Source organism: Salmo trutta, chromosome 28, assembly GCF_901001165.1.
Source record: "Salmo trutta chromosome 28, fSalTru1.1, whole genome shotgun sequence".
Classification (NCBI taxonomy): Eukaryota; Metazoa; Chordata; class Actinopteri; order Salmoniformes; family Salmonidae; genus Salmo; species Salmo trutta.
Window position 1 is genome coordinate 15,607,161 of NC_042984.1, and position 22,813 is coordinate 15,629,973.

Here is a 22,813-nt window from a genome sequence, read left to right on the forward strand (position 1 = left end):
ATGCCATACCCCCTTTCTCTGATAGAGCCATAATGCTAGGCTGATTTCCAGTGACCCAGAGAAAGGGGAGTGATTAAAAGCCAAGTAGCTCTGATGGCCTCCGTCAGCTCCTATGAAGCAGCAGGACCGTTGATGCCAGCCACGGCCTTCCATTCATTCACTTGCACTGAGTTTGAACCTAAATGGAATCTCTTTTTCTCCCGTCCTCTGTCATCTGAGTGTATTTCAACTCCAAACCAGACATTCACTTTTTCATGAGCCCTGGGATGTGGCGCTGGATTGGAGCTATAGAGCTATAGCAGCATGTCATTAATATTGGAGGCCCTGTGGGGAGTGGTATCTATCAGAGATTGTATTCCTGATGCCCACGCGATGCCACATTAAAATATATATTATGTTTTCATAGAATAAATATAATCCTCTATGAGGTACATTAGATCACCGTTCTTTGATCAGGTCAGCACCTCACCGAAAGAAAGCACTGAGTAAACTGTAGAGACGGAGGTAAGCATTTTACCCGGCTTTCAGTGTTATACCCCTGAGAGTAACTCAATAGTGTCTATCTCCTCAAATACCTCACCAATGAAAGTTTTATTAGTAGTCTGCTCTGGTAAAAGGTTCTGGCATCTGCTCTTTAGTATTAGAGCAAACGCTATAGAGACTACTGCTGGTGCCTCTCTTACTCACATGAGCTGGCAGTGACTTCACTTGCCATGTCTCATAGGCTTCATTGGGTTTATTCCTGTATGTATGATCCCTGTATGTACCCTGCACTCGTAACACTTGTTTTACACAACCTAATGTTTTACCAACATGCAACCTTACTGGTCTTGTGTATGTACCATGTAAAATCTTACAAGTTATACTGCTGCCCTGCATCGGACTTGATACAATCCTGCATCAAGTCTGAATCTGTTTTCTTCTCAATGCAGGCAACTGCAGTTGTATCCAAATTCGAGATTAATCTGCAACATGAATGTGTAATCCCTTCTTACCTCCTCAGGGAAGTGATCTGTTCATCAGAGAAGCCTCCCTCACCCTCATTAACCAAGAACAGTTTGTCCTTTAGTTCTCCTGGCTGCACATGGAAACTTTTGAGGAAAATATCTGGGGGAATAATCAGGAAAACAAAATCAACACACTCACTCAACAACGACACATGAATGGTTTTACTCTTGACAAGGAGATACTCTTTTTCCTGTACCTGCAACTTGAAATGAAATAACTGAAGACACAAGGTGCTTGGATTAATTATCTCTCTCGAGTGCCTTTGGGGTGCATTCATTTGTATTCTATCAAATCCAAACTGATGGGAATTTTTGTTTTACCTAACAACCTCTGTGTATGCTGCAGGAGGTGGGAGAAAAACAATTCATTAGTAGTGCACTATCACTCTAAAACACTTTAAAATGAAATATGGTAAGGAATTATTGTGATATGCAGTCAGGGATGGATTCATGCACTGATTGAGTAACACCCAGTTCAAGGTTAAGGTTTTAGAAGTAATATGCAGCTAGATTCTATGCTATTCTCCTCGTCTTAATTTAACAGGTCGACGTCAGTTAATTAAAAAGCCCTAATCTGACAGGGGTGTGCGGGGTGCTCACTGCACTCTGCTTCTATATGTATTGATCATTCTACTCTGCTCTGGGCCAAAGCAAGAGGTCTCATCTAGAAGAAGAAATAATGTTTAAGTATTTCCTACATTACAAGGTCATTTTAAACACCACGCCACAAATATATCAAATCCCCCCCGTCCTTTTTACTTTCCTTTCCTCCATGTTAATTATGTTACCTTGGACCATCATTTTCTTATATTATGTTTAATAGGAAAATGGTGGTCCTCTGTAGCTCAGCTGGTAGAGCATGGTGCTTACAACAGCAGGATAGTGGGTTAAATTCCCAGGACCACCTATACGTTAAAATGTTATGCACGCATGACTGTAAGTCACTTTGAGTCTGCTAAATGGCATAAATGATATACACTGCTCAAAAAATAAAGGGAACACTTAAACAACACAATGTAACGCCAAGTCAATCACACTTCTGTGAAATCAAACTGTCCACTTAGGAAGCAACACTGATTGACAATAAATTTCACATGCTGTCGTGCAAATGGAATAGACAACAGTTGGAAATTATAGGCAATTAGCAAGACACCCCCAATAAAGGAGTGGTTCTGCAGGTGGGGACCACAGACCACTTCTCAGTTCCTATGCTTCCTGGCTGATGTTTTGGTCACTTTTGAATGCTGGCGGTGCTTTCACTCTAGTGGTAGCATGAGACGGAGTCTAGAACCCACACAAGTGGCTCAGGTAGTGCAGCTCATCCAGGATGGCACATCAATGCGAGCTGTGGCAAGAAGGTTTGCTGTCTGTCAGCGTTGTGTCCAGAGCATGGAGGCGCTACCAGGAGACAGGCCAGTACATCAGGAGATGTGGAGGAGGCCGTAGGAGGGCAACAACCCAGCAGCAGGACCCCTACCTCCGCCTTTGTGCAAGGAGGAGCAGGAGGAGCACTGCCAGAGCCCTGCAAAATGACCTCCAGCAGGCCACAAATGTGCATGTGTCTGCTCAAACGGTCAGAAACAGACTCCATGAGGGTGGTATGAGGGCACAACGTCCACAGGTGGGGGTTGTGCTTACAGCCCAACACCGTGCAGGACGTTTGGCATTTGCCAGAGAACACCAAGATTGGCAAATTTGCCACTGGCGCCCTGTGCTCTTCACAGATGAAAGCAGGTTCACACTGAGCACATGTGACAGACGTGACAGAGTCTGGAGACGCCGTGGAGAACGTTCTGCTGCCTGCAACATCCTCCAGCATGACCGGTTTGGCGGTGGGTCAGTCATGGTGTGGGGTGGCATTTCTTTGGGGGGCCGCACAGCCCTCCATGTGCTCGCCAGAGGTAGCCTGACTGCCATTAGGTACCGAGATGAGATCCTCAGACCCCTTGTGAGACCATATGCTGGTGCAGTTGGCCCTGGGTTCCTCCTAATGCAAGACAATGCTAGACCTCATGTGGCTGGAGTGTGTCAGCAGTTCCTGCAAGAGGAAGGCATTGATGCTATGGACTGGCCCGCCCGTTCCCCAGACCTGAATCCAATTGAGCACATCTGGGACATCATGTCTCGCTCCATCCACCAACGTCACGTTGCACCACAGACTGTCCAGGAGTTGGCGGATGCTTTAGTCCAGGTCTGGGAGGAGATCCCTCAGGAGACCATCCGCCACCTCATCAGGAGCATGCCCAGGCACTGTAGGGAGGTCATACAGGCACGTGGAGGCCACACACACTACTGAGCCTCATTTTGACTTGTTTTAAGGACATTACATCAAAGTTGGATCAGCCTGTAGTGTGGTTTTCCACTTTAATTTTGAGTGTGACTCCAAATCCAGACCTCCATGGGTTGATAAATTGGAGTTCCATTGTTTATTTTTGTGTAATTTTGTTGTCAGCACATTCAACTATGTAAAGAAAAATGTACTTAATAAGATTATTTCTTTCATTCAGATCTAGGATGAGTTGTTTAAGTGTTCCCTTTATTTTTTTGAGCAGTATATTATAGAACATTTGTGTTGAGTGAGTGTTGAGAAGTACAGGTATCGTGGGTAGTCAGTCACAACCCTTGATGTTTTTATTTACCTTGGATGTAATGTGACAAGACTGATATTTCTAATCTTGCCACATCAAGACTGAAGTTATTTTCTATTCAAATGTCAGTGTCTGTGTAACAATTAACATGACAAAATGTGTCAAAATCATCCTGATATACGACATCCAGTGATGACAGGGTAACATGGTAAATGTCCCACGGGGGACCAGTATGAAAAAAAGTATGAAAATGTATGCATTTGGAAGACCCATTTGCGACAAAGCTTTAACTTTCTGACTGATGTGTTGAGATGTTGCTTCAATATATCTACATAATTTCCCTGCCTCATGGTGCCATCTATTTTGTGAAGTGCACCAGTCCCTCCTGCAGCAAAGCACCGCCACAACATGATGCTGCCACCGCCATGCTTCACGGTTGGGATGGTGTTCTTCGGCTTGCAAGCCTCCCCCTTTTTCCTCCAAACATTACGGTCATTATGGCCAAAAAGTTATATTTTTGTTTTATCAGACTTGAGGACATTTCTACAAAAAGTACGATCTTTGTCCCCATGTGCAGTTGCAAACCGTAGTCTGGCTTTTTTATGGCAGTTTTGGAGCAGTGGCTTCTTCCTTGCTGAGCGGGCTATCAAGTTATATCGATATAGGATTCGTTTTACTGTGGATATAGATACTTTTGTGCCTGTTTCCTCCAGCATCTTCACAAGGTCCTTTGCTGTTGTTCTGGGATTGATTTGCACTTTTTGCACCAAAGTAAGTTAATCTCTATGAGACAGAACGCGTCTCCTTCCTGAGCGGTATGACGGCTGTGTGGTCCCATGGTGTTTATACTTGCGTACTATTGTTTGTACAGATGAACGTGGTACCTTCAGGCATTTGGAAATTGCTCCCAAGGATGAACCAGACTTGTGGAGGTCTACAATTTTTTTCTGAGGTCTTGGCTGATTTCTTTTGATTTTCCCATGATGTCAAGCAAAAAGGCACTGAGTTTGAAGGTAGGCCTTGAAATACATCCACAGGTACACCTCCAATTGACTCAAATGATGTCAATTAGCCTATCAGAAGCTTCTAAAGCCATGACATCATTTTCTGGAATTTTACAAGCTGTTTAAAGGCACAGTCAACTTAGTGTATGTAAACTTCTGGAATTGTGATACAGTGAATTATAAGTGAAGTAATTTGTCTGTCAACAATTGTTGGATAAATTACTTGTGTCATGCACAAAGTAGATGTCCTAACCGACTTGCCAAAACTATAGTTTGTTAACAAGAAATTTGTGGAGTGGTTGAAAAACGAGTTTTAATGTTTCCAACCTAAGTGTATGTAAACTTCCGACTTCAACTGTATTTGGCTAAGGTGTATGTAAACTCACAATACTCCATATTCAAGTAATTTACAATACTATGAAGGAGCAGACACGGAGATAGACAGGGCATGGGTGCTGAAAGTAGGCTAATTAATGTAAACTGTCTTCATTTTAATTTGACTTTAGGCTGCTAACAACAAGAGGGCTTTGCGTTGGAGCCTATTTTTTCCTATTAAAAAAATAAGAGGTAAGCCTACCTGTTTAACAGATGAAATGATAGTTTACTATCCATTTACTTTGTCAGTCAATTCCTTCAGTCATCATACACTACTTAAATATGTCTGTGTCAGTGAAGGGCTTGTGTGTTAAAACCAGGGCTCGAATTGAGAGCGTATGTGAGGGAATTGTGGCTTTTGTTAAAGAAAATGGCTAAAAGCATATGTCTACCTCTTGTTACCATATAAATGATAGACCTGATTATATAAAGTGATCTATAACAAGGCTTTATTCCGCAATGCTTTATACAAGAAACAAGCTGTTAAATGCAGGGGAAAGACGAGACTCTGATGCATATGGAATATCTTTGGTTTCTCTACATGACATTCAGAGGCTGCGCTACAACCCTCTATAGCCAAGGAGACAAAAATGTACTTTGCTTGGGAAGTAATGTGTGATTCTGTCACTATCAATTGATGTTCATTTAAACAGGCTATTAAAAAACATACTAACACTAAATCAGTCAGGTGCAAGCTAGCTAAGGAACAAAAAAGTATTATTTAGGCTATATTATTATTATTTCAAGCCTATAGCCATTTAAGGAATAAATTGTGAAGCATTTGTGACACATTACAGGCTGGCAGGATCACTCATGATTTCAACAACACATCAACAACATCACTTCAACAATATGCCTATATATTTCGCATTTAGGCTGTATATAATGACATTTTCAAAAATAATCACTTAGAATTATATAATAATGAATTGAAAAATGCCATATTAGGCTGTACAGTCATTCTACACTGCCTTTGAATTCACTTTTAGAAACTTGAGTTTGGCCAGTCTGTAACACTCGTCGTTGAAGGGGGAACAAAACGCAGCGGGTAAAGTGCTCATCCTCTTATTTATTAAAGAAAACCCTTAATCAATACAAAACAAACGACGAAAACAGTCCAGTAAGGTGCATAGACTATACTAGAAACAACCACCCACAAAACCCAGTGAAAACAAACACAACTAAATATGGCCTCCAATTAGAGACAACAACAACCAGCTGACTCTAATTGGAGGTCATTGACAAAACTCACATAGAACTAGAAAAGCTAGATAAACATAGAAATAAGAAAACTAGAACCTAAACCCACAATACCCAACCACACAAAACAAACACCCCTGCCACGCCCTGACCAACTACAATAACAAATAGCCCCTTTTACTGGCCAGGACGTGACACAGTCTTTGGTTTGAGGATCATGCGGTGAGCTATGCATACCTACATTTTTACATTTGACATTTGAGTCATTTAGCAGACGGTCTAATCCAGAGCGACTTAGTTAGTACATTCAGTTAGTACCTAGTATGTTAATTTAGCCTAGCAGATGCTCTTGTACTCCCATGCCCTAATCCAGGCTGTATCACATCCGGTCATGATTGGGAGTCCCATAGGGCGGCGCACAATTTGGCCGGGATAGGCCATCATTATAAATAAGAATTTGTTCTTAACTGACTTGCCTAGTTAAATAATGGTTAAATAAAAAATGAAATACATTAAAAAAATTACAGTCAACGCAAATCTATTTTTTAACAACCATATCATGGAATCAAACATTAGTGTTGCATGGGTTAAAAAAAGCCATATTACAACCTATGTGTTATGATAATTGCGTTGTTTGCTCTATAACCTGTTAGTCCATATGCCTTGCGACCATGATATATAGGCCTAAAGGCCGAGACAATAAGAAGACACAGTAGCAGAATAAATTAAACCAGAGAGCAACCTCTGTCAGGTGATGTCCACAAAGTATATTGCATGTAACAAACAGTTAACCTACAGAATGGTCAAGTAAGTTAATGTTTCTGACATTTTCGGACCACTAAACAACTATTGATATAGAACCACGGAGAGTTCCCGCAAGTCGCAAAGAAAACAAGAGCTGCCTCCACTATTCCAGCACCATTTCAACTTCAACATTTAAACATCACCGATGCTTAGTCTAATACAATGACAACTAAAAGATGCCAAAAACGATTTTGTCCAATCAACATGAGCTAAATATGATGGTGTGTTTGCGTGCATGTTTGTGTAAGTAGAAAAAACATGTTGACTCACCCTACTTGTAGAGAAACACCAATGCCATCCTCCTCTCTTTCATGTTGACGAAACGGTCTATCACTTTGTCTGACAGTACACACTTTTATTTTTTGTTGTCCTAGGCTACCTGGCTAAATGGTTGTTCGCTAGCCTAACTTCCTTTCATGGGCAACTTTAGCTAGTTAACATTAGCCTTCTACATCTAGCCACATATTGAACTTCCATCGTCTCAGGCCAGCGGCACAATGTATGAATTGGCCAGTACGGAGAATTAAGTAAAACCACAAGACCAAATACCTATCTCCATCCATGGCTAATTTAGGAAAAGGCCAATTTTAGCTAGCTAGCCACCGGAAGACAACAACACAATAAGATGCAAGAATTCAAATTGCTTCTGTCAATGACGTATGCTCTCAATACGATTTTCATAGAAGTGACACCATATCCAAACTAGCTTCCCTTGACACTTTTTCTTGGTGCGCCAGGACCATTCACAGTTGAGCTCACTCAGTTTAGCTCAATGCTGATTGGCTATTATTTTGTACTTTTTTTATCAAGGGAGGCCAAATGCTCACTGGCTTCCTTGCATTCAATACTATGGGCGGCAACAATGTCATGCTCTTTTGGACCAGACAGCATCAGATAGATGGCCTACACATACAGACAGAAGGGCGCTGTTTCACTCGCTCAGAAGCTTTCTCCAGTGAGATACATTCAGCCTCTTGTGAATTGAAGGAAAATGATGAAACACAGAAGAGACAAAAGATAAATTATTGTTTCCCAAATGAAAAGAAGTTGATCATTGATGATCAGATACTTCAATTGTAACTGGTTCTGTTGCACAACATTTTTACAATTGATAAACAACTTTAGCACTGTTCTAAACTTAGACTATCCTGTTTTTTACCCATACCCTGTATAGAAATCACAAGCACTCCGGTGGCGGAGCATGCGCTCATTTGTTGTCATGCCCTACTGTGGTATTACAAAATATTCTAGTTGTCTCCAGTCAGGTAAAATGACATAGAATTGCATGAAATGCGTTTATAAAAGGCAATTTTTTTCTTGAACTGCAAATAAGATTATAGATTAATGCAGTGCTTTTTACCCCTACCCTTGTCTGCAGTGGTCTGCAACTCTACAACCTTCTGGCTACTTTGCCATGTAATGCTTACAAAACCAAGAACAGTTTCTAAAACTGCATATCTAATGCACTGGTCTGTTCTAGGAGTGAGGGTAAACGGTAGGCATGTTCTCTGCTATACACTTTATGTTTTCATTATTATTTGGGGTTCAGGAGAGGGTCACTTGTTTTTGTTTTTTTCAAACGTTCAGGGAGGGTCAGGTAAAAAATATATTTTACTGAAGGGAGGACCATTTATTTTCATTTCAGAGAGGTCCGATGTTCTCCAGGTATCACTTATTATAAATAATATATAGTTCCTTAGAAAATAGCCATTTCGGATGTCACCAAGCAGGCCAAAACGCCATCCCACCAAAAAAAGGCGGTCTTTTAAAACGGTTCTTAAACTAAGGGCATTATCATCATTTTCACAATTTCACAGTATTATTGCAACATCATAGTGTAGAAATATATTTATTTATTTTTAACAATAAAATCACATCTTTGACTGCACTAAGCCTTTAAGAGCGGTGATGTTCTATTAAAGATGAAGTGTTCAAGTAATTACCTGATGTTGCTATGCTGCTGCCTAGCCTTAGCTTTGACAGAAAGTTATAGAAACAGACAGTTTTGCTTGTTAATTTGCTCTTGGCCTTTTTTATCCTAACAAATTAGGATACAGAAATGTAGAGTGTATCCCACTGGGGGCAGAGTGAACCACAGGTGTACTTTTAATTGCTAATCCAGTCATTTCTGACTGTGCATCCCAAATGGAACCCTATTCCCTACATAGTGCATTACTTTTGACCAGGGTTCATAGAGCTGTCGGGAATAAGGTGCCATTTGGGGAACACCCTCAGTCCTCAATGAGACACTGGATAATGCTCTCAACACCACCTTGATTAGACACGCTAACATAAGAGCATACTAGGGAGCTCTCGTGTCGAATCAATCACCATATTAATTAAGCACATGTTTAAAAGTACAAGAAGGGCAAGCTCTGGGATGGCACTACACAGTGCACAATAAAATGTTTCCTCTTAAAACTGAGTGGGGTATTTGAATGTGAGGCCTTGCTGATGTTTTCCTCTCTGTGTGAAACAACTAATGTATTAATACTATGAGGTTAACTAGTCTTTTTTGCTCTTCTTAGAAAACGGACCATTGCAGTCTTCTAAGCTATCAAACAGATAAAAGTATTGAGCAAATCCAACTGACGTAATCTTCTTCTGCTACAGATGTAGGATCTTAATTTGAGCCAGTTTGATACAGCAGGAAAATAATCCAGCAGCAACATGACATGTTATTTATTATGTGTATTATAATAAATTGAACATTTTCATAAGGAAAAATCAAGTCTGAAATTTCAAAGTGGAAATTACAAACTCCAGAAGCCTTTTTAAAACTGAAATACACTGCAAGTTTAAAATGTCCTGCATTGCAGGAAAGTTCTCCTGCAACAGGGTGATCAAATTAAGATCCTACATTTGTAACTAGCTATATAGAATGTTCTTCACTCTTTGATATTCAATATTTTTCTAATCAATTTAGTCCAACACAGTGTATTTCGTCGGTAATACCTGGAAAAAGAGTGAGTCATGACCTGAGCAGTGGTTATTGACTACATAGTATTAGACCCACAATAAGTAATTCTGTTCTGTTTATCTCCTCTCAGGGTTCAGATATTTTCTTGAAGGAATGAAGACAAACACAACACCAGAACCACCTGTCCATGACCATCCTGCATGCCTCCCCTGCTCCCCTGCACTTATCTACGTGTTGTCATGCAGCCTGTCTGTGGCATAGAGACAGGCTATAGCCCACAGAGACCACATATAAGCTCACTGCTAGAAGGCAAAATGCTCTTAATCTCATCATAATACCGCCACCTGGATATAGATAGTTCATATCCATCTGTTTGAATGTAAAACTGTAAGCTATATGCATAGCACTTTGTCATTAAGGATAAGAGTGTTATGATTGCAAACGCAGAACATAACCGTTATACTGTAATAACTACGTATAATAATAACCATTAATTATTTATCTAAATGATTTATTGTAATTTACAATACACTAATAGAAGTCATACTGTATGTATCCAGCGACAATATTAGCTATAGCTCCTTGGATAAATAGAGAAAATACTGTCACTGTCCATGTACAACAGGAAAATAATAGATAACAGCTAGTTAGCAGAGATCCTGCTGATGAGCATGCAGAGCTCATCTAAAGCAAGCATAATCTCTCTGTGTGTGTGTGTGTGTGTGTGTGTGTGTGTGTGTGTGTGTGTGTGTGTGTGTGTGTGTGTGTGTGTGTGTGTGTGTGTGTGTGTGTGTGTAGCACCCTTTTCCCTCTCTCATGCTAGCGGCAGAGACGCATCACCTGGAGTTGCCCACAGGCGGTAGTCACCAAGCACAGTGCCTTACATTTACACCATTTTAGCAGACACTCTTATCCAGAGCGACTTACAGTAGTTAATGCGTACATTCTCGTACTGCTCCCCAGTGGACATCAAACCCACAGCCCTGGCATGGCACGCACCATGCTCTACCAACTGAACCACATGGGACTGCCTAGTCAGAGCACAACTTTCCAGGGCACAGAAAGGAGAGGAGCACACTTGGAGTATATCCTATCCTGTTCTATCCTATGACAGACGCACATAGCAACTATCGCACAGGACTCCATCCATAATTCATGGCCATGCATACTCTAATTGTGTTGCCAGCCTGCACACTTGTACTGATGCCATTTAACAACCCTCTCTGCTGCACCACACGTGTATCACTTCAGTCTTTCTGTGCCACTTCGAAGACCTGCAAGAAGAGAACTCTCTAAAATCTTTCTTCCTCATTCTCACACGCCACATGCACACACTTTATCCATTGGTCTTAGGTTGCCTTGAGCTACGCCAAGTCATAGACTTGGTCCCGAGTGGTGCAGCGAGACACTGCATCTCAGTGCTGGAGGCGTCATTACAGACCCTGGTTCGATTCCAGGCTGTATCACAACTGGCCGTGATTGGGAGTCCCATAGGGCGGTGCACAATTAGCCCAGAGTTTTCCGGGTTAGGGTTTGGCCGGGGTAGGTCGTCATTGTAAATAAGAATTTGTTCTTAACTGACTTGCCTAGTTAAATAAAGGTTAAATAAATACAATTGATTCTCCACTGAACAGCAGTCAAAGCCATCAAGTGAAGAAGAAAAAAGATGGAAACTTTACCCATAGAAATAGAATGTATAGAATGGGCATCCCCATTTAAAAGCCAGGGTTAGCGGGTCCAAGCTCGTTCTATTCATTCTATTTTTATGGCTTTACCAAGGTTCTGATAGACTCAGACTGCCCCCTGTAGACATGCAGTGCAGTTCACAAGGGAGGACAACCCATATCTGTATCTACACTGAAACTAGCAGCATTATTCTTCAAGGATGTTTATCCGAAAATGTATGCAGTCACTGCTGTAAATCGCTCTAGATAAGAGCTTCTGCTAAATTAATAAAATGCTAAAAAAAAAAAATCTCCTAATGTCTGAAAGCATTAATTCTATTCCAATGCTTCAATGTTCAACCTAATCCTTCAATGTTGGTTATTTCTTGCGTCTTGTTATGTAGCTACTGTACAACATTTTTTGCATCTTTTCTCAAGCAAATACATGTGGTATGGAGATTAGATGGAGAATGAGTCAATACACCGAAGTAAAGCTCATAGAGTTTCCTATTAAGTACTACCATCTGGTGGTTGCAAAAAGGTGTTACTTATTTTTTACAACTCAACTACAGTAATCAAGCACTGCGTGTAGTTTCAAACAAATCTGTTATCAGCAAGAAAATAATGTTGATGGGTCTGATAAGAGGAATACCTATGTGAGAATGCTGTTCATAGACTACAGCTCAGCGTTCAAAACCGTTGTCCCCTCCAAGCTCAGCATCAAGCTTGGGACCCTGGGATTGAACACCTGCCTCTGCAAGTGGATTCTGGACTTCCTGACGGGCCGACCCCAGGTGGTGAGGATAGGTAACATCACCTCAACCGTGCTGACACGCAACACGGGGGGCCCCACAGGGGTGTGTGCATAGTCCTGTCCTGTACACCCTATTCACCCACGGCTGCGTGTCCACGCAGGACTACAACACCATCATCCAGTGTGATGATGACACGACGGTGGTAGGCTTGATCACGGGCACGATGAGACAGCCTGCAGGGAGGAGGTCAGTGACCTGGCAGTGTGGTGCCAGGAAAACAACCTCTCCCACAACATCATTAAGACCAAGGAGCTGATCGTGGACTACAGGAAACGGTGGGTCAAGTACGCACCATCCACATCGACAGGGCTGTAGGGGAGTGGGTCCAAAGCTTCAAGTTACTTGGTGTCAAATTCACTAAAGAATTAAAATGTTCCACACACACACACGCACACAGTCGTGAATAAGGCATGACAGCGCCTCTTCTGCCTCATGAGATTGAAAAGATTTGGTATGGGCCTTCAAATCCGAAAGTTCTACAGCTGCACCATTGAGAGCATCTTGACTGGCTGCATCACTGCTTGGTATGGCAACTGCACCGCCCTCGATCGCATAACTCTACAGAGGGTGGTGCGGACAGCCCAGTACCGTAATTTCCGGACTATTAAGCGCACCTAAATATAAGCCGCACCCACTGAATTAACAAAAAATATATATATTTTGAACATAAATAAGCTGCACATGTCTATAAGCCGCAGGTGCCTACCGGTACATTGAAACAAATTAACTTTACACAGGCTTTAACGAAACACGGCTTGTAACAAAAATAAATAGGCTTTAACGAAACACGGCTTGTAACAAAAATAAATAGGCTTTAACGAAACACGGCTTGTAACAAAAAATGTAAATTAGCAGTAAGCTTGCACTGAGTCAATTCCTCACGCTGCTGTTTCCAACGTCTTATTATCGACTCATTAAGACCAAGCTCCCGTGCAGCAGCTCTATTTCCTTTTCCAACAGCCAGATCAATCGCCTTCAACTTGAAGCTGCATCATATGCATTTCTCTGTGTCTTTGCCATGATGAGGGTGACAAAATTACTACCGTAATCAGAATGATGGGAAGTTTGAGAGCGCTCGATTTAATCTAAACAGTAAACAAAAAAGTTGTTTTACCTTAACCCGTTCGGCAATTTCATTGGTCTAATGAAAGCTTCATGCTGCCAAAAAACTGAGCACGTCACAGAATGTGTTTTTTTGGAGAAAACAAAATTGAAAGCGGGAAAAATCCATATATTAGCCGCGTCATTGTTTAAGCCGCGAGGCTCAAAGCCTGGGAAAAAAGTTGCGGCTTATAGTCCGGAATTTACGGTACATCGCTGGGGCCAAGCTCCCTGCCATTCAAGACCTCTATATCAGGCGGTGTGAAAAGACCCCGCTGAACCGAGCCACACTGTACTCTCTGCTTCTGTTTGGCAAGCGGTACCGGAGCAACAAGTCTGACACCAACTGGCTCCTAAACAGCTTCAATCCCCAAGCCATAAGACTGCTAAATAGCTAACAAAATGTCTACATGGACTATCAGCATTGACCCTTATATTTTATTTTTGCACTGTCTCTATGCACACTCACACTTTTTACATTTGTCATTTTAGCAGATGCTCTTATCCAGTAGTGAATGCATACATTTCATACATTTTTTTTCTTCTCTGTACTGGTCCCCTGTGGGAATCGAACCCACAACCCTGGCGCTGCAAACACCATGCTCTACCAACTGAGCCACACGGGACCACACTCACATACAATCATCAGATACGCTGCAGCTACTCTGTTTATCATACAGTATATCCTGATGCCTAGTCACCTTACCCCTAAACATATTTACCCCTGCCACTCCACTCCAATATCCCTGCACATTGTAAATATGGTATTGGAACTGACCCTGTATATAGCTTACAGTACTTACGTTCTCGTGTTTTTCTCATTTCCATTTCTCATGTGTTTTTGTTCTACTTTACTTTGTTTTATAGTATTACTGATATTGATTGCTGCATTTTGGGGAAAGAGCTCGCAAGAAAGTCAATTCACTGTGCTTGTGCACATGACAATAAAATTTGAAACTTGATAAATAAGTTGTGCACAACCAGGGGAAAAACTGGCCAGAAAATAGAGGATATAGTTGTGAAAGCATATAGGCCTATCACCTCAAACTGCCATACATGTAATTGTAAAGCTACTTACTAAAGTTGTGAGCAACCTTCGTATTGAGCATGATGTGAAGGTTAGTGCTGGGCTCGGTGATCCCACCAAATGTTCCCAAATCTTGAACTGCAAATTGCTCATACAAGCGTGAAGTGTCAATTTCAATGTTCCCAGCGTTTCCCCGTGTCCAGCATGATTTCTCTATCTGCCGAGAGACCAATCACAATCACCACAAAGACAAACTGGATTCTCTATGAAATGCAATGATCAAAGAAGCTACAGAGACACTGTAGAGAATAATTCCCTACAGTCCTCAAGGAAATGAGGAAGTGGAATTTAGGTAATTCCTTATCATTGCAAACTATCAGACAAAACCTTCTCACGGATTGGACTCTAGTGTAGCGTCATATAAGGCAATATAACATAATATAACATAATTGACAATGTGCACAACTATATTACATGGTTACAAATGTAATAAAGAGGGATAAATAAAAGCATAGTAGTACCTTATCTGAACCAACCTCATCCCAGTGGAAGGCCCTGGTCCGCTCTGTTAGGGGTTTGCTACTGGGCTTAAAGGGCAATGGAGGAGGCATAGGAATGAAGGGGGGAGCTGGCACCATTGAGGGAATGGGTACAGGGACAGTGGCAGGGACAGGATCAAGGACTGGTGCCCGGACAGGGATAGGGACAGGGGAAAGGACAGGACCAGGAAAGGGGACATTCACTAGTAACTTCACAGGGCTGCAGGGTTTTGGGAGAGGCGAGGTTGGAGGTTTACTCTCAATCTTTTCTCCAGCCGATAGATTATCTGCACTGGAGACAAGATCTGTTCCTCGGAGGCCTTGTCCGTCAGTGGACTTGTTCTCTTCCAGAATGTCTTTGACATTGTCACAGATTCTTAAAGCCCTGGTTTCCTCATGGAAGTGCTCAGACTGAGATGTGCGTTTCCAGTCCAGGCATAGTTTATCTATGGCCTGGACCCAGGCATCCCTCTCCTTCTGGATGGCTTCTGTGCTTTTGGAAAGTTCTGTCACAGGTACCTGGAACCTGCAATACATCAACATCAACATAACTCATCTTAACTTCCTCTATTGGCAGTAAACAAACAATGGCAATCACTGGGCAAACAATTGAAATCTAAATGTATGGTATTAGATGTTGTCAAAGGATGAGAACGGTGTGTTGGTAGCAGCAATCCTCAACTGTTCAGATATACATTATTCTGAAACATGATTCTGTTAAAAAGTTACAACATTGTTGCTGTATTTAGATATGTAGATTAACTAACATTTGAAAATGTTTCATTGACAAAACAAATGGCTGCAAGAACACATAACCTAAATTCCTTATACTCGCTTCTCTCATCCTAAACACATACCACCCTAGTCTCAGAACGGGTTTTACATGGTCACTCACTGGTACTCATTCTTCTCTCATCCTAAACACATACCACCCTAGTCTCAGAACGGGTTTTACATGGTCACTCACTGGTACTCATTCTTCTCTCATCCTAAACACATACCACCCTAGTCTCAGAACGGGTTTTACATGGTCACTCACTGGTACTCATTCTTCTCTCATCCTAAACACATACCACCCTAGTCTCAGAACGGGTTTTACATGGTCACTCACTGGTACTCATTCTTGTGAGTCAAAAGAGTGAAGGTGTCACAGCTGCGCCGTTTCTCTACACTCGCGTCCCCGTCTGAGAAATGAATGACAACTGGCAAGGATGACGAGGTGACCATGTCCCCATCTGCACCTACCCCGCGCCAGCTGATGGGGAGCAGGGTCAGCTGGCCAGGGTGAAGGCGAGCCTCGTACCTAACAACACAAGTGTAGATCACATCATGATGTAGATAGTAAACAACTTATAGTCAATGCAGGACTCTTCCAAACTTTGTAAAAACACTGTGCAGTAGTAGTAGTTGTAATAGTAGTAGTAATAGTAGTAGTAATAGTAGTAGTAATTGTAGTAGTAGTAGTAGTAGTAGTAGTAATTGTTGTTGTTGTTGTTGTAATAGTGGTAGTAGTAATAGTAGTAGTGGTAGTAGTAGTTGATGTTCTTGTTGTTGTTGTAGTAGTAGTAGTAGTAGTAGTTGTAGTAGTAGTTGATGTTCTTGTTGTTGTTGTAGTAGTAGTAGTAGTAGTAGTTGTAGTAGTAGTTGATGTTCTTGTTGTTGTAGTAGTAGTAGTAGTAGTAGTAGTAGTTGATGTTCTTGTTGTTGTAGTAGTAGTAGTAGTAGTAGTAGTAGTAGTAGTAGTAGTTGATGTTCTTGTTGTTGTAGTAGTAGTAGTAGTAGTAGTAGTAGTAGTTGATGTTCTTGTTGTTGTTGTAGTAGTAGTAGTAGTAGTAGTAGTTGATGTTCTTGTTGTTGTTGTAGTAGTAGTAGTAGTAGTTGTAGTAGTAGTTGATGTTCTTGTTGTTGTAGTAGTAGTAGTAGTAGTAGTAGTAGTTGATGTTCTTGTTGTTGTAGTAGTAGTAGTAGTAGTAGTAGTAGTAGTAGTAGTAATTGTTGTTGTTGTAGTAGTAGTAGTAGTAGTAGTTGTAGAAGTAGTAATAGTCTAGTATAGAACACAAACATACTTCACCCATTTAAACGATGCCAATCCACCTCTGTGCAGGAACAGCAGGCCCTCCCTGAGGCTCTTTGGTGCTGGAAGCAGAGAGGGCACACACGTGTCTTTACTGCCCTCTACTGGATGGCTGTAGATGTTTCTGTAGATTATCTTGTTTACAAGCTGCATTATCTACACAACAAAACACAACATCAGTGTGAAAAAGTCTCAAACAAAAATCGTACATGTCAATTGAAAATATAAAGTCCTCAAAATGTCTTCAAACATTATTTAAAGAATTAATGGCCCGCTGTTAACCAATTAGGAGAAGTGATTGAAATCTCTCACATCTCCTATGCCTATACACAAACCAGGCTGTTGTCAACCTCTATTACAGGTTAGGGATGACTCTTTTACCTTGTGTTTGTCCTCCAGCGAGGCTGCCTCCAGCTCACAGGGTTAGGGTTAGGGACGACTCTCTTACCTTGTGTTTGTCCTCCAGCGAGGCTGCCTCCAGCTCACAGGGTTAGGGTTAGGGACGACTCTCTTACCTTGTGTTTGTCCTCCAGCGAGGCTGCCTCCAGCTCACAGGGTTAGGGTTAGGGACGACTCTCTTACCTTGTTTTTGTCCTCCAGTGAGGTGGCCTCCAGCTCATAGGGTTAGGGGCAGGGACGACTCTCTTACCTTGTGTTTGTCCTCCAGTGAGGTGGCCTCCAGCTCATAGTCATGTCTTCCTCTGAAAGATATAGAGAACTTGGCCCCAACGCCGTCGTCGCAGCTCTTAACACACAGGAATGGCAGCTGCCGCTTTACGATGCCTTTCTCTATGCTGCACACCATTTTAGTGTTGAAGTCAATCTAAACACAGTATAGAGATACACATTATTCTGAGATTATCACTGCTTTTACGCAATGATGCATGACATGGACAGTATGTACCAGCACACTACAGGCTTGCATTGTACAGTATTGTCATCACAACTCAGGAGTTGCTGTTTACTTACAGTAATGGAAGTTGTAATACCTGTTTACAGTTTTTCCCAATTGTTTACACACTAAAACTGGCCCATGAGACACAATGACCCAAACCTGTAACTCATTTACCAGAAGCAACACCAAATCTGCAATACTACTTGCACATGTTTTGCTTTACACTCAGATTGCAATTCTATAACAAACATTTGGCAATTCTCTACCTTTGGCACAACCTTCACAGCTAAAATCCCTTGTGTGCAAATGAAAAGCAACACTGTTCAACAAGCTAAGCACAAACTTAGCAGAGAGAGGTGGAGGGTGAAGACTGCGGGAAATCCAACAGATTATTGAAAACCCTGCCATCTTCCACAACATCAGAGTGAGTTTATCAACCATAGCCCGCATCTTGCATTTGTGTTCCTTTCTTGTTTGAGTACACACAAACAATTTAACAAAATCTTACTGAAATAGGTTCTGAAAGTAGTGTTTTGAATATGTCACATTAGTGTGATCTCGTTTGTCACTAAGTTAGATTCATTTGATGTGTGTTTGTCTCATTTGTATGCAGAGTTTCATTTTGAGCAGGAAGTACATGATTTTGATTACTGTGTTTCATTTTGGAAGATGTCTGTGGGGTTTGGGGAAATTGGCTAACTGTTTTGTGTTCAGAGTTTTGAGTACCTGAGATGTAGTTTCAGCAAACGTGTGTTATCATTTGGGAAAAACTGTAAATACGAGTTGTGATAACAACTAACCCAATGTCAAAAGGGTACCCATATCTGACTCGCCTGAAGAATGCGCTTCTGCCACCTGTAGCGGTTGTACTTGTAAACACTGAAGTTGTACTGGGAGGCTTGCTGTTCCTGCGATGAAGATCAATGCACCAATGACAATGATGCAGGACAAAATGTTATGAACACATCAAAGAGGGATCAGAAACATCCAGTTCTAAGTTGGTGGACAGGACAGTGGAACCGCAAAACTAAAAATGTATAGTGAATGACAGAATAACATGCATGACAAGTACTGTGTCGTGCGTAGATAAAGTCCATTATGCGTGTGCACAGACCGTCCAAAGTAACAGTCAGGCCTTGTTGTTGCCATGGTTTCCTGTGCTGAATCCAAGGCCCAGTAATATAATACCTATAGCCTGGTCCCAGATCTCTTTGTGCTGTCTTGCCAACTCTTGAGGCCAATGCGTGACAATGACCATAGGAGTTGGCAAGACGACACAAACACATTGTTGTGGAGGTATTGTAATACTGGGCCTTGGCAAAATAACACAAATATATCTGGGGCCAGGCTACATAACAATACCTCTGTGGCCAGGCTTTGCTTTAGCTGCTCCTGGTTGCTCCTCCTGGCCTGGTTCAGGGCGTCATCGATGGTCAGCTCCCCACTCTTCACCTTCATCATGATGCTCAGCTGCATCTCGTTGCTCAGCTGGACCAGGAGGACAATGATCACAGATGAGCAATGCATGTAAATGATAGCTAGTGTTCCGAATGCACCGAAATGATAGCTAGTGTTCCGAAGACACATAAATGATAGCTAGTGTTCCGAATGCACCGAAATGATAGCTAGTGTTCCGAAGACACATAAATGATAGCTAGTGTTCCGAAGGCACATAAATGATAGCTAGTGTTCCGAAGGCACATAAATGATAGCTAGTGTTCAGAATGCACATAAATGATAGCTAGTGTTCCGAAGGCACATAAATGATAGCTAGTGTTCCGAATGCACATAAATGATAGCAAGTGTTCCGAAGGCACATAAATGATAGCTAGTGTTCCGAAGGCACATAAATGATAGCTAGTGTTCAGAATGCACATAAATGATAGCTAGTGTTCCGAAGGCACATAAATGATAGCTAGTGTTCCGAAGGCACATAAATGATAGCTAGTGTTCCGAAGGCACATAAATGATAGCTAGTGTTCAGAATGCACATAAATTATAGCTAGTGTTCCGAAGGCACATAAATGATAGCTAGTGTTCCGAAGACACATAAATGATAGCTAGTGTTCCGAAGGCACATAAATTATAGCTAGTGTTCCGAAGGCACATAAATGATAGCTAGTGTTCAGAATGCACATAAATGATAGCTAGTGTTCCGAAGGCACATAAATGATAGCTAGTGTTCCCGAATGCACATAAATGATAGCTAGTGTTCCGAAGGCACATAAATGATAGCTAGTGTTCCGAAGGCATATAAATGATAGCTAGTGTTCAGAATGCACATAAATTATAGCTAGTGTTCCGAAGGCACATAAATGATAGCTAGTGTTCCGAATGCACATAAATGATAGCTAGTGTTCCGAATGCACATAAATGATAGCTAGTGTTCCGAAGGCACATAAAATATATCTAGTGTCCCGAATGCACATAAATGATAGCTAGTGTTCCGAAGGCACATAAAATATATCTAGTGTTCCGAAGGCACATAAAATATATCTAGTGTTCCGAAGGCACATAAATTATATCTAGCGTTCCAAATGCACATAAATGATAGCTAATGTTCCGAATGCCCATAAATTATATCTAGTGTTCTGAATTCCCATAAATGATAGCTAGTGTTCTGAATGCACAGAAAGCTTCACTTTGCATAGAACAACCACTGGCGTAGAACACACGTCACAGCCCCCACAAGGCAGGAGGGCCCACAAGCTTTGTGGGCCCTCATTTCTTTCAATCGTGAATAATGATTAGTGAGAAAGTTACAGACGCACAAATATCATACCCCCGAGACATGTTAACCGCAAAACTGAGCTACGCAACTGAGAACAACTAACAACTAACACAAGCACCTGTCAAACGAATGTGTCACAACAGGAAAAAAACATCTTGATTTGTCTTTTGTATCAAACATTTTATATTTAGATTTGTGAGAATCTTAGTTCCTCTTTAGTGACAGAATAGAAGATCTGCATGTCTGGAATTAAGGAAGTAGAATCCCCAGAGGAAAGTACCCACACAACTTCCTCACAGCTTGTTTCAGTGTTAGTATAGAAGCTTACTGACTATGCTATTACAGTCATACAGATGCCTATTGAATAACAACTATTTCTATGGTCCATTTCTATGGTCCTCTGTAGCTCAGTTGTTAGAGGATGGCACTTGTAACGCCAGGATAGTGGGTTTGATTGACCCAACCACCCCAACATATAAAATGTATGTACGCAAGACTAAGTCGCTTTGGATAAAAGGGTGTGCTAAATGGCATTAAACAGATATACAGTTCTACAAATCATGACAGTCAACAGTTCAAGTGAGAGAATGGAATACCAGAGAATGTGCCTTTTCATTGAAACGAACAGCATTAATCATAATGTCATTGCATGGAATGAGGATGTTGTTCAGTTACAAAGGCTGAAATGTCATAATCTTACCTGTGGCACGGCTACTGAACCTTTTCTGTCCATCAAAGAGGGGTTTTCGTTCCTGGGCCCTGCCCGTGGCAACATAATGTACGGGGTTTAAAAAGAAAATCTCAGCAAAACTTTCCTGTCTAGAATGCATGGAGTTTTTCACCTAATTTACAGTAACACTTCCTTTAAAAGCCATCTAAGAGGAAAGGAGAAGAAAAGGTATTTACCGGGCTCTATACTCCACCCACCTATCAGATTTCGCATTTCTCTGGTCTCTATAGTTTCTACAACGCTCAACAAACGGTGTGTCAGTTCTTGAGTCAGTTCATGTTGTGACTTGCTCCTGCAATTACTTTTTGCCCGGTAGTCTTTATTTCATGATGTTGTGGTTTTGTCTAAAAGACTAGGCCTATTAAGGAGATAAATATGTATAAATTGTTGCATATTGTGTTTATATTTTTGTTCAGAAAAATATAAACGCAACATGCAACAATTTATAACGATTTTACTGACTTACAGTTTATATAAGGAAATCAGGCAATTTAAATAAATTCATTAGGCCCAAATCTATGGATTTCACATGACTGGGCAGGAGCGCAGCCAATCAGAATTAGTTTTTTTTCACAAAAAGGGAATTATTACAGACTGAAATACTCCTCAGTTTCATCCGCTGTCCGGGTGGCTGGTCTCAGACGATCCTGTAAGTGAAGAAGCTGGATGTGGAGGTCCTGGACTGGTGTGGTTACACATGGTCTGCGGTTGTGAGGCTGGTTGGATGTACTGCCAAGTTCTCCAAAATGACATTGGAGGTGGCTTACGGTAGAGAAATTAAGATAAAATTCTCTGGCAACAACTCTGGTGGACATTCCTGCAGTCAGCATGCCAATTGTACACTCCCTCAAAACTTGAGACATGTGTGGCATTGTGTTGTGGGACAAAACTGCATATTTTATTGTCCCCAGCACAAGGTGCACCTGTGTAATGATCATGCTGTTTAATCATCTTCTTGATATGCCACACCTGTCAGGTGGATTGATTTTCTAGACAAAGGAGAAATGCTCACTAACAGGGATGTTGAACATTTGTGCACAAAATCTGAGAGAAATAAGCTTTTTGTGTGTATGGAACATTTCTGGGATCTTTAATTTCATGAAATATGGGACCAACACTTTACATGCTGCGTTTAATAAACTGTAAGTAAAATCTTTGAAGTTGTTGTATGTTGCGTTTATATTTTTGAACAAAAGACTCGGGAAGGAAGTACATTTTCTTAGAATTATAACTTTGCACTTTGTACAACCTATATATAGCCTATAGGCTATTGATTTGATTGAGACAACACTAAATAGCCTATAGGTGCAGTTGATATTGCACGCCCAGTTGAGAATCA

General features: G+C 41.4%; 1 protein-coding gene across 1 annotated transcript in view; it reads right to left on the reverse strand.

Moving 5' to 3' along the window:
* LOC115165600 (protein diaphanous homolog 1) overlaps nt 1-21,834 on the reverse strand; it is a 43,286-nt gene extending 21,452 nt beyond the window's left edge. Inside the window, exons 1-9 of the mRNA XM_029718811.1 lie at nt 21,445-21,834; nt 19,376-19,501; nt 18,847-18,921; nt 17,768-17,941; nt 17,111-17,274; nt 16,156-16,347; nt 15,027-15,570; nt 14,557-14,722; nt 996-1,107 (exon numbers count right to left, since the gene is read on the reverse strand). Of these exons, the coding sequence (XP_029574671.1) occupies nt 996-1,107; nt 14,557-14,722; nt 15,027-15,570; nt 16,156-16,347; nt 17,111-17,274; nt 17,768-17,941; nt 18,847-18,921; nt 19,376-19,501; nt 21,445-21,519 (1,628 nt within the window). The 5' untranslated portion in view covers nt 21,520-21,834. The remainder of the gene's footprint in view (nt 1-995; nt 1,108-14,556; nt 14,723-15,026; nt 15,571-16,155; nt 16,348-17,110; nt 17,275-17,767; nt 17,942-18,846; nt 18,922-19,375; nt 19,502-21,444) is intronic.
* Nucleotides 21,835-22,813: the final 979 nt, after the last annotated feature.